This window comes from Astyanax mexicanus, chromosome 4, assembly GCF_023375975.1.
Source record: "Astyanax mexicanus isolate ESR-SI-001 chromosome 4, AstMex3_surface, whole genome shotgun sequence".
NCBI lineage: Eukaryota > Metazoa > Chordata > Actinopteri > Characiformes > Acestrorhamphidae > Astyanax > Astyanax mexicanus.
In genome coordinates, this window is record NC_064411.1 from 33,997,462 (window position 1) to 34,012,639 (window position 15,178).

The following is a 15,178-nucleotide window of genomic DNA, read 5'->3' on the forward strand; positions in this document are numbered from 1 at the left end:
ATAATACGTTTTTGAGTTTGTTTATGTGTTCCTCAGATTGAGCTCTCTGATGTGATGTGTAAAACTAATAAAAACTAGCAAACCCCACTATAAAAACTAATTAATATTAATAAAACTGGAGGAGAAAAAATTAAAACAAAATAAAATTAAACTATAATGAAAATTTCAAAACTATTATAACCTTGTAAGTTACAAGTTAAACTGTTTAAAGAAAGTTGCACCAGTTAGAATGTTATAATCACGCAGCTCTGGCGGCACATGAGCTCCTCCACTTGTCTGCGTTTGACTTGCAGCGCTGCAGCTGTTCTTAAAAAAAACATTTTTATTAAATAATAGGTCTGCGCTCCTTCAGTGTTTCAGTGTTAATTAACATAATTCAAAACAGATTTCGCTCATTTAAACGGCCCATTTCTAGGTCGGGTTTGGGCTCATAATAACAGTTTATGGGTCGGGCTCGGGCAGAACGTGCACAGGCTTGGGCCGGGACGGGTCGGATTTTTTGGGCCCGATCTAAGCTCTACTCACAAACAGCAAGACTTTCACAAGAACGTCTCTGCCAGATTGCAATGCTTCCTTGTCCTTATACTAAGGCCAAGTTGGGTTTAGCTGATATGTAAAGCTGGATGTCGTCTGCATATCAGTGAAAGTCAGTACCGTTCTTACATACTTTTTTTAGCTAGTGGTAATATATAAAAATGAATAGTGCTCTCAAAAATATGATGTGCATGTTTTACATAAAAATATAGGCCAACATTGCTACAAATTTTAAATTGATATTACTGTATTTTTCACACTATATGGTGCACTTAAAATCTTTTAAGTTTCCCAAAAATCGTCAGTGTGCCTTATAATCCAGTGCACCTTACGTTCTGAATTCTACCAGTCAGGTTGTAAGGTAAGGAGCAGTAAAGCCACTCTGCTGAAGTACAGTGATATACAGGAGTTTCAGTTTCTACAGGCTGAAGCAGTATTAGCATTAGCCGCTAAACGTTCTAAGTGCTAGCTCTTTCACCGTTCAGAGGCGAGTATATCAGACTGTAGTCTGCATTTTTTCTGTGTTAAACGAGCTACGTGGGACGGACCACTAGCTAATATCAACACTCAGAGTTCCTCAGTCTAGCGCTGTCAGTCAGCATGGTGCTGCTGCTAACCGTGCTGTTGAAAATATTGGAAATCTAAGCTTCCTGTAAGTAAACAGAAGTGCTTTACTCACCCAAATAGTTTTCAGGAGAAAAATCTGTGTAGAATTACAGTTTTGCTCACTTAGGTGCTTCCCCATTAGAAGGTAAACATAGCGACACCCTTGTTGCAGAATATTGTTGCTTAAAATGTGTTTTAAAATCCGGTGTGCCTTATGCATGAAAATAGACCAGAAAACAGACGCTCATTAATAGTGCACCTTATAGTGCAAAAAATAATGATTATAAATAATGTAAATTAATTATTATAAATATTATTAAGGTGGCATTTCACTAAATGTCTTTACTTACAAAAATGTTTCTCCAGTAAGTAAAATGAAGCTGTTTCTATTGTAAGATATGAATAAAAGTAAGAATTTATGTTACTGGTACAACTGACTGCTACTGACATAAAAACAAGTCCTATAGCAGGTTCTAGTTCATCATATACATTTACAAACATTTACAATCCACGAATTGGTCTTAGTTTATTTCTAGTGCTAAGGCTAGTGCTGGTCTGGCCAGGCTAGTCAACAGGCAGCACAATTAGCCTCCATACTCCAGCTAGCTAACAGCCAGCTACTTTCTCCAGCTCCAGCTAGCTACCAGCCAGCTAATTTATCAGGTGACTAGCCAGCGAGCTAGCTTAGACAAATTAACCAATTTACACTTTCAGCTAGTTAGCAAGTTGCCTGATAAATTCAGCAACATGTATTGTGTATTTCCTATCTAGCTAGCTGTAGCTACAGCATGGCTAGCTAGAAAGCTAGCCACCTAGCCATCAGTTTATAATGAACCGGTTTTATATTGGCAGTTTAATACTTGCCTACTTTGGCTGTAAAAAGTTTTGTAAACATAATTTACTGAAGCTCTTTGTTTATAATAACGAACTAGAGCTACACAGACGCCACACTTAAAATAACTTAAAATCACTGTGCTGCTACTCCTGAAATCCTTCTTAAAAGACTTCTATTCTACATGAAGGCCTCCAAAAGTTTCTTCAGTGGCTTACAAAATTTTTTATTAGGCGTGCTCAATTCTGTCATGTTGAATTTACTTTAATCTAAATCAAAATATTGGGATGCATTTATTAATTTAATTAAACAAAGTTTAAAAGGTCTAATATTCCATAACAAAATATTTCATTATAATGAGCAAAGATTCTGGGCTCAAGTGTTGTTAATTTGTTAACTAGATTTATATATATTTATTTTAGGGCTGTCATCGTTACAGTGTTATCACACGCAATTAATTTGGAATTAGTAACACGTTATTATACACACACACACACGGCAACTCCCTTTACTTTACTCTCATTAAAAACACTGTGTTTGAAAGCACAGCAGCAAATTTTCAGGGTTCAGTGTTGCAGCAGCTTTACACTGCACAGATATATGCATGGGAACACAGAATTTACATATACTTGTATAAGTGTGATTAATCGCTTTTAATCACAGAATATTGTTTTTCTGATTTAATTTTTTTTTATCGATTGACACCACTAATTTATTTATATGTTTCTGAAATAATTTTAATTAATATAAACAGAATATTGGGCTGGACTTGTTTTAGTTAAGCAAAGTTCACAAATGATTATTTTAGGTAAAATCTTCTCATTTTAATGAGCTTTGAGTATATTTGGCTCAAGACCCGTTTCTACAGTGTAACTGATTCAGGATTGACCCTTGTGGAACACCACATTTTGCTCTGGTGCGATGGGAACTTTCTGATAGCGATCAGTCAAATAGGATCTAAGTCGAGTGAAGGCAGATGCTTTAATTCCTGTAAGATATTTGAGCTTATTGAGCAGAATTGCGTGCTCTGTAGTATCAAAGGCAGCCCTAAGATCTTAAGGTAGTAGTGCAGCATACCTATCAAGAGAAATATGTAAGTAGGTCATACGCAACTTTTAGTTTAGCTTTTAAGATATTTCTTAAGCTGTTTTCCTCTTTGTTCTCCTCATTAACACCCTTCACCATAACAGTGGCGTCTGAGACCTTTTGTATGGGGCATGTCTCAGAGTCATGTCAATTCGAAGGTGTTAAAACTGAAAAGGGAAAGGGCAAAATGTTCCCTCAGTGGAGCCACCTGTGCTGCATCTCATTATGAATTGAGGACGGTAGATGATCAAAAGGCAGAAATAGCTGTGATTTTAGGGTTAAAGCTGTAATGAGCTGTGTTGAGACAGGGAATAGCTGGAGCAGCGCAGGGCAGGAGGTCAACACAAGCAGGATTACCAAAGTTCTGATTCATTTAGAAGGTTCCAGGAATGAATGTGTAAAAACCCTCTGCAATTCAAGACATACTGCTTCAGTGTGGGAAGATCTGAAGAGCATACCTGGTGCCTGAATCTCCAGGGATCTTCTTCAGCTCATTAGGAAAGAAGAAGAGCAGAAGTCTCAGTCGAGCTACACTAGCCAGATAATCACATGGAGGGGTCAGGAGCTAACTGCTAGCTTTAACACGATCTATATTTAACTGAAGAATTTTTCTCAGCATGATCTAAAAGTACTAGAAGTGTATGTCTCAGAGTGTTTCAACATCTGTAATTCTCGACCAAGGTTCGTGTGTTTTGGTTCGCAATGCAGAATAAAAAAAAACAACGTCCTGTCATCTTCACCAGGGCTGCGTCTTTCTATACTTGACCTTAATTGGCACAGAATCTCAGTGGGATTTAGGTCAGGACTTTGGATTGGGCCATTCTAATACATTAATATTTTTTATATAAACCATTCCAATGTACAGGGGTTAGACAATGAAACTGAAACACCTTGTTTTAGACCACAATAATTAATGGTCTCGACGGACAATAAACACAGTTCTGGTGGAAACAGGAGAGTTGAGGTGCACATTGAATTCTGTCGTGATTTGGGCAGCCGTGGTTTTATGTTTTTTGGACACAATCCGGGTTAGTACCCGAACATTCCTTTCAGACAGCTTCCTCTTACAGCATCCACAGTTAATCCTGTTGGATGTGGTTCGTCCTTCTTGGTGGTATGCTGACATTACCCTGGATACCGTGGCTCTTGATGCATCATAAAGACTTGCTGTCTTGCTCACAGATGCGCCAGCAAGATGTGCACCAACAATTTGTCCTGTTTTGAACTCTGGTATGTCACCCATAATGTTGTGTGCATTGCAATATTTTGAGCTAAACTGTGCTCTTACCCTGCAAACTGAACCTTCACACTCTGCTCTTACTGGTGCAATGTGTAATTAATGAAGATTGGCCACCAGGCTGCTCCAATTTAGCCATGAAACTTCCCACACTAAAATGTCAGGTGTTCCACTTTTAATGTCCAACCACTGTAGCTCTGGCTGTATGTTTAGGGTCATTGTCTTGTCGGAAGGTGAATCTCCTTCCCAGTCTCAAGTCTTTTGGTGGTTCCAACAGGTTTTCAACTCTGACCAGCTTCCCTATCTCTGCTGAAGAAAAGCATCCTCATAGCATGATGCTGCCACCACCATGTTTCACAGTAGGAACCACACATGCCAAAAAGTTCAAATTTAGTATCATCTGACAACAGCACCTTCTTCCACATGTTTGCTATGTTCCTACATGGCTTCAGATGACTTTTGTTCAACAGTGGTTTTCTTCTTAATTGACTGAATTCTTTTCAAGCCAGTGGGGCTTTTCAAAAGTTCCAAACAGAGTAACCAATTTTTTTGTCTTTTTTGTTGTGTTGTAGAACATCGTCTGCCACATCCAGTAGAAGGGGAACCCAGAGCCAAAGCCAGAGCCAGTCATATAAAGGTGTTTGCTTTGACGACGATGATGATGATGTAAGTGCAGGACACACAGACACACACTTCCGCATTTTTTTATTGAATATATACAGCTCTGAAAAAATAAGAAAATAAGAGACCACTTAAAAATTATGAGTTTCTCTGATTTTACCAAATTGAAAACCTCTGGAATATAATAAAGAGAAATATGGATGATCACATGCCACCAGACCAAGCTGAACTGCTTGAATGTTTGCACCAGGAGTGACATGAAGTTATCCAAAAGCAGTGTGAAAAACTGGTGGAGGAGAACATGCCAAGATGCATGAAACCTGTGATTAAAAAACAGGGTTACTCCACCAAATATTGATTTCTGAACTCTTAAAACTTTGTGAATATGAACGTGTTTTCTTTGCATTATTTGAGGTCTGAAGGCTCTGCATCTTTTGTTATTTCAGCCATTTTTCATTTTCTGCATTTAAATGCTCTAAATGTCAATATTTCTATTTGGAATTCGGGATAAATGTTTTCTGTAGTTTTTAAAATAAAACAACAATGTAATTTTACTGAAACATATACCTATAAATAGCAAAATCAGAGAAACTGATTCAGAACCTAAGGAGGTCTCTTAATTTTTTCCAGAGCTGTATGTCTTGACATTAAGTCACACTCATGTTTCTTATGTATAATAACCTATACATATTATACCTGTAGAATCATGCAATCAGTTAAATAGAACCTGTATGACAACATGAAGTAGGATAAAAGATCTCAAAAAGCAACACATAATGCCCCAATCTGAAGAAATAAAAAAAAAAACAGATGAGAAAACAAAATCAATGACTTTGGATCTGTCCGTCTAGAAAAGGCTACAAAGTCATTAAGGCTTTGGGATTCCAGTGAACCACATTAAGAGCTATTATTCACTAATGGAGGAAACACTGAACACTGGTAAACCTTTCTAGGAGTGACCAACTGACCAAAATTACTTCAAAAGGGCATGGACAACTCATCCAGGAGGTCCAAGAGGAGGTCTCTGATTGAAATGCTGTTCCAGTGCGGCTGAAGTAAAACAATTTTGCAAAGAAGAATGGGCCAAAATTGTCATTGTCGCTATACTACAATTGTTATTAGATTTATGCTAAAATACTTTTTACTCAGGACTAGATTGGTTTGGATAGAATGTCTTCCCTTAATAAATGAAATCATCATTTAAAATGATTTTTAGATTTTCTCAAGTTATTTTGATTTGATATTAAAATGTGAATGTTAAGAAGGTAAGTATGATAAAAAATGCTAAAACAGCACTGTAGCACGTGATTATGTGGTTGCTGTGACACCTGTTAGAGGGTGGGACGTAGGCTGTTTGGCTGCAGGTGACTCTGAATCACTCAGGAAGCCCTGGCAAAAGTCACGGGACACACTACAAAAAACGTATCTTTAAAATTGTATCTTGCAAATTTTGGCTACAAAGATTTTAATGCAAAAAGATTTTATTCCAAGTCATTCTGAGCTTTTCTATTTGTTCATTAATTGTGACATTTTGACACACTGCAAAGAATTAAAAAATTATTAACAATAAAGAAACGTTTTTTATACAAGCGCAGCAACATGTAGATAATAATAATGTTCTAAGCCTAACACTATTTCTAGAACTGCCAAAATATTCAGTTTAAAGAACTCATACCTTTATAAGCTATTATCATGTTGTAGTTTCAGCCATGCTTTTCTCTGGTTTTCATACAGAATTTTAATATTTTGGTCCTGAAAGAATAAACACATTCACAAAAACAAAAAACTCTAATTTTTTTGTTGTTTAATATGACTTTTTTAATCTGCTGAGTTTTTCTCATTTTCCTCCTTCTCTCTCTTTCTCACTTTTAGGATGAGTTTGACCCGTTTAAAAGCTCAGGTCGACAGGGACGAAGATGAGTGGGCAGATGGACAGAACACCCTCAATTCACCCTCATCAGTTCACCCTCACTTTAATCCTGTCCTGAACCTGCTGGTTTGTTGGGATCCTCACTTCAGAAACCTTTGCCATGAGTCACCTACATCTTCACTAGCCCCTTATCGACTTTCATTAAAATTTAATTTTGTAATCAAATAAATGCTATTAGTTTTCTGCTTTTTTAGGGTCTTTCTAGGGTCTATCATGGTACATGTTGGATACGGTTCCCTCTGAGCTCTTGGTATGTTTGGTGTAGCTGTACTGCTTGAGTGCTCTCTGTGACTTAAGGTTATTTTAAAGTCCAGAAGCGATCTCTTGAAATAGGAGTTAATGTGCCGTGAGGAAGCACACAAACAAGAGTTCAGAACATACAGCTTGAGCTCTGGTTGTAGTGGGCGATACTATGATTCAGTGATGAGCCTTGAGCTAGACCTCCCAAACAAACCAGCAGTATATATGATAATAAGATTCGATTTTTCAGCATTTTGGTTTTTTTTGTTGTTGTTTTCTTTAACCCTGTTGGAACTGCGTAACTTTGAACATGCGGAGGTGAGGTCATGTATTCTTAATAAAGGTTGTTCTTAAAATATATGATTGATTTACACAGGATAAGAAATCTCAGTATGAATGATTTAGATGGGAGCAGCTACTCGATTTATGCACTGTTGTCTTTTCCAAAAAACATAACAACCAAACTTATAACTAAGTTCTAATAATATTAAACTTTTAGCTTAAAAATTAGCAGCTGCATGTTCAGATCACATCTGTAGGTTATAAGCCACCTGATAAGAATCTGGAGTTTGATACCTCTGGTAAAATGAGTCATAAAAATTACCTGATTAAAATTAATCGCATGCGGATATACTGTTAAAATGTCAGTAAATATTCAGTCTAATACTGTAGAAAATTTGTTTTTGCTGCTTTTCTGAAGCACAGGAGAAGCATGAGGACGTGTTTACTACATACATGAGTTAAAGAAATGGATATTGTCTCTTTTTCATCATTGTCACATCAGCTAAAAGACACAAAAATCAGCTAAAAGAGACCAACATCACCTTGGCGCTCTCTCGAGGATCCAGCAGCTGATGTCAAGCTGCATGACCCGGGATTCAAACCAGCAATCTCTTAATCATAGTGGCTCGGACTCCATCGTCAGGTTTATTACATATTTCAGTTGACAGCAGTGTGTAAATCGAGTAGCCACTCCCATTTCAATCATTCATATTTTTTATCCTGTGCGAATAGTCATAAATTTTTCAAAAAAACACCTTCTTATGCAAAACTAATCCTTTATTTGATGGAATTTTTACCCACATATTGATTCAAACTTGATTGATATAAAACTCAGCACATTTGGAAATTTGAGTTTGTTTGGTAGATTTGGTATTTCTTTGTTGAAACAATGCTATAATTGCAATAATTAGCATACCATTGGAAGGCCTGTTAATTTCTCTTTTAAATGGTGCCACATTTGAGCAGGGATGAGCAGCAGAGCTGAGTATGTGGGTTGCGTCCATTAAACAAATTGCCAAATCTTCTTTGCCAAACAGTTTATTCTGCCATTGACTCATTTGGTGTTTGATGTTCTTTTTTGGGTGTCATCTTCTTGAGATGCTCACTTTGCGACCTGTCTCTGACGGTAATCATGATAATTATGTTAAATTAAATTATATTTAATTTGAAGATGGTACCAGGGTTCAGTCCAAATAATGACAATTATATGGACAATTATAACACCAGCTTGAAGTTGCCATATCACACCGGCCTCATCCAAATTAGTCCAACTTGGGATGTGCTACACCTGGGAGTACCAGAAGCTCAAAACAAGTGTCAATTCAACAGCAACAGCAAAATAAGCTGTTTGGCAGTGGTAGAGAAGATCTGGCAACCCACTCAGCTACTCCGCTCTGCTGCTGCTCATCCCACAAATGCATGTTCCTTACAAATGTGGCTCCATTTCAAAGGGAGAACAATGAACAGGCTTTCCAGCAGTATGAGATTTGTTGCCAAGATGCATTATTACAACAAAGAAACACCAAATCTACCGTAAATCTACCAAACACAAATTTCCTTACTTTTTGTGCTACGTTTAATATTCTGGTGTAATTCGTACAGCTCATTTTACTGGAGGTAAAAAAAAAAATAAAACGCAATCCGTGAAAAAATAACTAAACCAAAACATAAGATGGCTAAAGTAATTTAAGATTTTCAATAATAATGACTTTACCCCACCTCCCAAAGAAAAAAAAAAAAAAAGAATCCCTTCCAAATAGGGCTATTTTTCAGTTCCACAAACAGCAAGTTCATGCAATAATATGTAACATAATTAATGACATGTTCAGGAAACGTTCATTGTTTTCTATAAAAGTCTGTTCTTTTAACTATAGTTCTAACAGCACTGCTAAAAAAAACGAGCTGTTTATCTATATAAACCTGTAAGAATCAGTCTGTGTTTGAGCTGTTAGTAAACTTTTTTTCACATTTTCTTTTCTTGTGTCTTGTCTTTTTTTAAGTTCTATTTTAGAGTCCATTATCCCTCCTGAAAGCTGTGGGTCAGATTCCAGCTTTGTCAGCCCACCTCTCCCCAGGCTTTTATTTGGAATAATTGTGCAGGATGTTCTAAAGCCAGCACTGAACCGAGCAAAAGCACCACGCTAAATGGCATCATCCCGCAAATTGCTGTAATGATTAGATGGTGTTTCAGTTCAGGAATTGAGTGCTGAAGCTGTATAGAGCTTTTAATTTTGATCCCAGCCTTGAACTAAGAGCATTCTTTGCCCAAGACCAACATAATCAGACCCACTGCAGCGCAGTAAGTGTTTAATCAAAAGTTCAGGCTGGGGTGCATCTGTAGCTCGACAAACTTCTGAATCTGACTGTAGCTCAACAAACTTCTGAATCTGAATGTAGCTTAACAAACTTCTGAATCTGACTGTCGCTCAACAAACTTCTGAATCTGACTGTAGCTCAACAAACTTCTGAATCTGACTGTAGCTCAACAAACTTCTGAATCTGAATGTAGCTTAACAAACTTCTGAATCTGACTGTCGCTCAACAAACTTCTGAATCTGACTGTAGCTCAACAAACTTCTGAATCTGACTGTAGCTCGACAAACTTCTAAATCTGACTGTAGCTCAACAAACTTACTTCTGAATCTGACTGTAGCTCAACAAACTTCTGAATCTGACTGTAGCTCAACAAACTTCTGAATCTGACTGTAGCTCAACAAACTTCTGAATCTGACTGTAGCTCAACAAACTTCTGAATCTGACTGTAGCTCAACAAACTTCTGAATCTGACTGTAGCTCAACAAACTTCTGAATCTGACTGTAGCTCAACAAACTTCTGAATCTGACTGTAGCTCAACAAACTTCTGAATCTGACTGTAGCTCAACAAACTTCTGAATCTGACTGTAGCTCAACAAACTTCTGAATCTGACTGTAGCTCAACAAACTTCTGAATCTGACTGTAGCTAAACAAACTTCTGAATCTGACTGTAGCTAAACAAACTTCTGAATCTGACTGTAGCTCAACAAACTTCTGAATCTGACTGTAGCTCAACAAACTTCTGAATCTGAATGTAGCTTAAACTTCTGAATCTGACTGTCGCTCAACAAACTTCTGAATCTGACTGTAGCTCAACAAACTTCTGAATCTGACTGTAGCTCAACAAACTTACTTCTGAATCTGACTGTAGCTCAACAAACTTCTGAATCTGACTGTAGCTCAACAAACTTCTGAATCTGACTGTAGCTCAACAAACTTCTGAATCTGACTAGCTCAACAAACTTCTGAATCTGACTGTAGCTCAACAAACTTCTGAATCTGACTGTAGCTCAACAAACTTCTGAATCTGACTGTAGCTCAACAAACTTCTGAATCTGACTGTAGCTCAACAAACTTCTGAATCTGACTGTAGCTAAACAAACTTCTGAATCTGACTGTAGCTCAACAAACTTCTGAATCTGACTGTAGCTCAACAAACTTCTGAATCTGACTGTAGCTCAACAAACTTCTGAATCTGACTGTAGCTCAACAAACTTCTGAATCTGACTGTAGCTCAACAAACTTCTGAATCTGACTGTAGCTCAACAAACTTCTGAATCTGACTGTAGCTCAACAAACTTCTGAATCTGACTGTAGCTCAACAAACTTCTAAATCTGACTGTAGCTCAACAAACTTCTGAATCTGACTGTAGCTCAACAAACTTCTAAATCTGACTGTAGCTCAACAAACTTCTGAATCTGACTGTAGCTCAACAAACTTCTGAATCTGACTGTAGCTCAACAAACTTCTAAATCTGACTTTAGCTCGATAAACTTCTGAATCTGACTGTATCTCAACAAACTTCTGAATCTGAATGTAGCTTAACAAACTTCTGAATCTGACTGTAGCTCAACAAACTTCTAAATCTGACTGTAGCTCGATAAACTTCTGAATCTGACTGTATCTCAACAAACTTCTGAATCTGAATGTAGCTTAACAAACTTCTGAATCTGACTGTAGCTCAACAAACTTCTGAATCTGACTGTAGCTCAACAAACTTCTAAATCTGACTGTAGCTCGATAAACTTCTGAATCTGACTGTATCTCAACAAACTTCTGAATCTGAATGTAGCTTAACAAACTTCTGAATCTGACTGTAACTCAACAAACTTCTGAATCTGACTGTATCTCAACAAACTTCTGAATCTGAATGTAGCTTAACAAACTTCTGATTCTGACTGTAGCTCAACAAACTTCTAAATCTGACTGTAGCTCAACAAACTTCTGAATCTGACTGTAGCTCAACAAACTTCTGAATCTGACTGTAACTCAACAAACATCTGAATCTGTCTGTAGCTCAACAAAATTGTGATTTTGACTGTAGCTCGACAAAATCCTGAATCTGACTGTAACTCAACAAACTTCTGAATCTGACCGTTGCTCAACTAAATTCTAAGTTCTAAATCTGACTGTAACTCGAAAGAATTCTTAATCCGACCGTTGCTCAACTAAATTCTAAATACTGACTCTGACTGTAACTCGAAATAATTTATTAATCTGACTGTAGCTCAAAAAAATTCTGAATCTGACTAACTCAACAAACTTCTAAATCTAACTGTATCTCAACAAACTTCTGAATCTGACTGTGACTCAACAAAATTGTGAGCTCGGCTTGCTTTGCCAAATTCTGCCAGTATTTTTTTTCTTCAGAATACTTTAGCAGAATACTGTTTTTCCACTCCTTTTTTATATTTTATAAAGTGAGGTCTGGACTTGTATGGTTGAGTTTAGAATGGAAGGTGTTCTTGTGTTTGCAAACTGTGTATAATAAACTCAGCGGTGTACAAGGTCTCTACGGAGAACATGGTGAATAGAAAATCAGAATACCCTCCTCAAACATTGTGTACTTGTAGAATCTCTGCTTCGACTTTAACTGCCCCATTACTTCCAACATGAAGAGGCCTCATCTGGTGCAGCTTTCAAGTGGAATGTGAATCACAGGAGTCTTATCTGATTTGAGGTGAATGGAGCCATGATTAGTTTTGAACGTTTAAAAAGAATGGCCTTCACCGGACTCCATGCTAACACACTGAGTGCAGACTTGTGTGAGCATTGTGCAGAGCCTTGGTGGGAGCGTGCACTTTAGGTAGAAATGTAAATAAGAGGTTGATTACTTTTGCAAAACAAACCGATTGCTTATGTACAACAATTACATTTTTCCAGGAAGCCCAACATGTGGCCAAGACTAATGGAACTGTAGGAGGTCCTGACACTCGTCAGGTACAAGTAATAGAGCTATGAGATGGATCTGAATACATTACACATTTATATAACAATATATCTAACCCCTGGGTAGGTGCCATTGTAGCCATTGCCAGTCAATGTTCAGAGTTAAAATTTTCTCTACAAAAGCCCCTGTCAAGTGGTGGTATATATTATTCAGCAAGTGAACGGTCAGGTCTTGCAGTTAATGTGGTGGAAGCAAGAACAAGGTGAGAACCTGCAGCTCTTGTCTATTTCCTTGAGAATGCAAAGCTAATAGAATAAAATTATCACTATTTTTCATTATTAATAATAATAGGCATGGGGAAAATGATTATAAAGCCCCCCAGCACTGAACTGTGAAGCAGTGGAACTGTGTTCTTTGAGAAGATGTTGAGGTGCACATTGAATTCTGCCGTGATTTGGGCAGCCGTGGCTTTATGTTTTTTGGATACAATCCGGGTTAGCACCCAAACATCTCTTTCAGACAGCTTGGTCTTACCGCGTCCACAGTTAATCCTGTTGTATGTGGTTGGTCCTTCTTGGTGATATGCTGACATTACCCTGGATACCGTGGCTCTTGATACATCACAAAGACTTGCTGTCTTTGTCACAGATGCGCCAGCAAGACGTGCACCAACAATTTGCAATATTTTGAGCAAAACTGTGCTCTTACTGAACCTTTACACTCTGCTCTTACTGGTGCAATGTGCAATTAATGAAGATTGGCCACCAGGCTGCTCCAATTTAGCCATGAAACCTCCCACACTAGTTTCAGTTTCATTCTCCAACCCCTGTAAATGAGATACCACAAAACACCTTTCGAGGTCTTATGGAGACAGACCTCTCTTGCTGACACAAGCGGGACCTACACAAATCTAGTGCATCTCAAAAAATTAGAATATCATTGAAAAGTTACTTTATTTTAGTAACTTAGTTCTAAATGTGAAACTCATATTATATAGCTGTATTACACAAAGAGTGTAATAAGAGTGTAGTATTTTAAGCATTTATTTCTTTTATTGTTGATTAATTTGGCTTACAGCCAATGAAAACCCCAAAACATCAGTATCTCACAAAATTTTAATATAAGATAAGACCAATTGGTACTTTTGGCAGTTTGACAGGTCCTGCTGGAAAATGAAATCCACATCTCCATAAAAAAGCAGAGAGAAGCATGAAGTGTTGTAAGATTTTGTGGGAAAACAAAACTTCACTGACTTTAGACTTGATAATAAAACACAGTGGATCAACACCAGCAGATGACATGACTTTACATACAACGGAATTCTGTTTTCGACTGTAGCTTAACAAAATTCTAAACTCGACAGTTGCTCTGCAAAATTTTGAATCTAACTGTAGATTGAAACAATAAAATGAAAAAGGTCCTGTAACTTCAGTAAGGTAGGGGTCCTACCTTTTCTGATTGAACACTTCGGTGTGCTATTCCAGCAGGACAATGCTCGTCCACATACTGCTGCCATCTCAAAAGCTCGCCTCAAAGAAACAGGTGGTGCTATGCCATGAATAATGTCTGCTATCAACACTCCATCTATCCCAAAATCTGTGGAAATGGTGCAAATGTTCAAGCAGCATGAGATTAATTATCACAGGACCCCATTAGGAACCTCTACAGCTCCATGCTGAGACGTCTGGATGCTGGTAACTTTTTTATTTTCCAATCTAACACTTCTTCTACTCCTTCTGGGTGCAGCTTTTTCTTTGTTGATGGAGGTAAATAAAAGTCTGGGCTTCAGTCGAGGTCTTCACCATTATGAACCTCCTGTGATCAACCCTAAGGTACTGATGCAACCCTTCCAAACTCAGCAGCGCGTGTCCTAAGAAGTGTTCTGTACTGCCCATGATATAAGAATTGAGAAGACAGTGTGGGTTTTAGCCAAAGGCCAAAGCATCACACGTAATACAAGAGCAAGTTGCGCAAGCAGGGCATCTAAGGAGCATCTTCAGAACAAAAAGGGAAGAGGGCTCTTGTAACTTGTTGTATTTTCACACATTTTCTGTTCTTTTTTGGGGCTAAAAATAACACGAACTTGCATTACATCGCTAGCGCAACAGCAGTGTGCCTTACAAGCCACCGTCACACTTTCGAAGTGGTCTTTTAGGTGGCCTAATTAGCATGACTTGTCAGACTTAATCACATTTACACAATGGTGTGTTGCCTAAGTTGCCGTAGTCATGGCAGCAGCTAAATTTAATCTTATAAACAATAACTCAATCCAACTCTGATCTAGTATAGAGAAACAGCTGAACCAGCATAGACACAGAGCCCTAGTGAGTGTTGCTGAGAGAACTTTTGAGGAACAACCACTGAGAGGAACCAAGACTCAAAATGAGCAAATCCCAAGGAGCATCAGAAAGACGCATTTAGAGCAACCAAGACTCACAAGGAGAACTTTTAAACAAGCAAGAGAAAGAGCCAGTGAAAAGAACCAAGACTCAAAAGGAGAACCCTCTTCAAAAGCAAGAGAAAGAGCCAGTAAAAAGGACCAAGACTCAAAAGGAGATCCTTTAAACAAGCAAGAGGAAAAGCCAGTGAAAAGAACCAAGACTC

The 15,178-nt window shown here is 37.8% G+C and overlaps 1 protein-coding gene across 3 annotated transcripts in view; it reads left to right on the forward strand.

The window, feature by feature from the left end:
* The window catches only part of mre11a (MRE11 homolog A, double strand break repair nuclease), a 136,602-nt gene extending 127,261 nt beyond the window's left edge, over positions 1-9,341 (forward strand). For 2 of the 3 annotated variants that reach the window (XM_022679206.2, XM_049478461.1), the window contains exons 19-20: positions 4,868-4,961; positions 6,789-9,341. In XM_022679206.2, the coding sequence (XP_022534927.1) occupies positions 4,868-4,961; positions 6,789-6,836 (142 nt within the window). In that variant the 3' untranslated portion in view covers positions 6,837-9,341. Of the gene's footprint in view, positions 1-4,867; positions 4,962-6,788 lie in introns of those variants that run through there. The other variant, XM_022679207.2, reaches the window with a different exon arrangement.
* Positions 9,342-15,178: the final 5,837 nt, after the last annotated feature.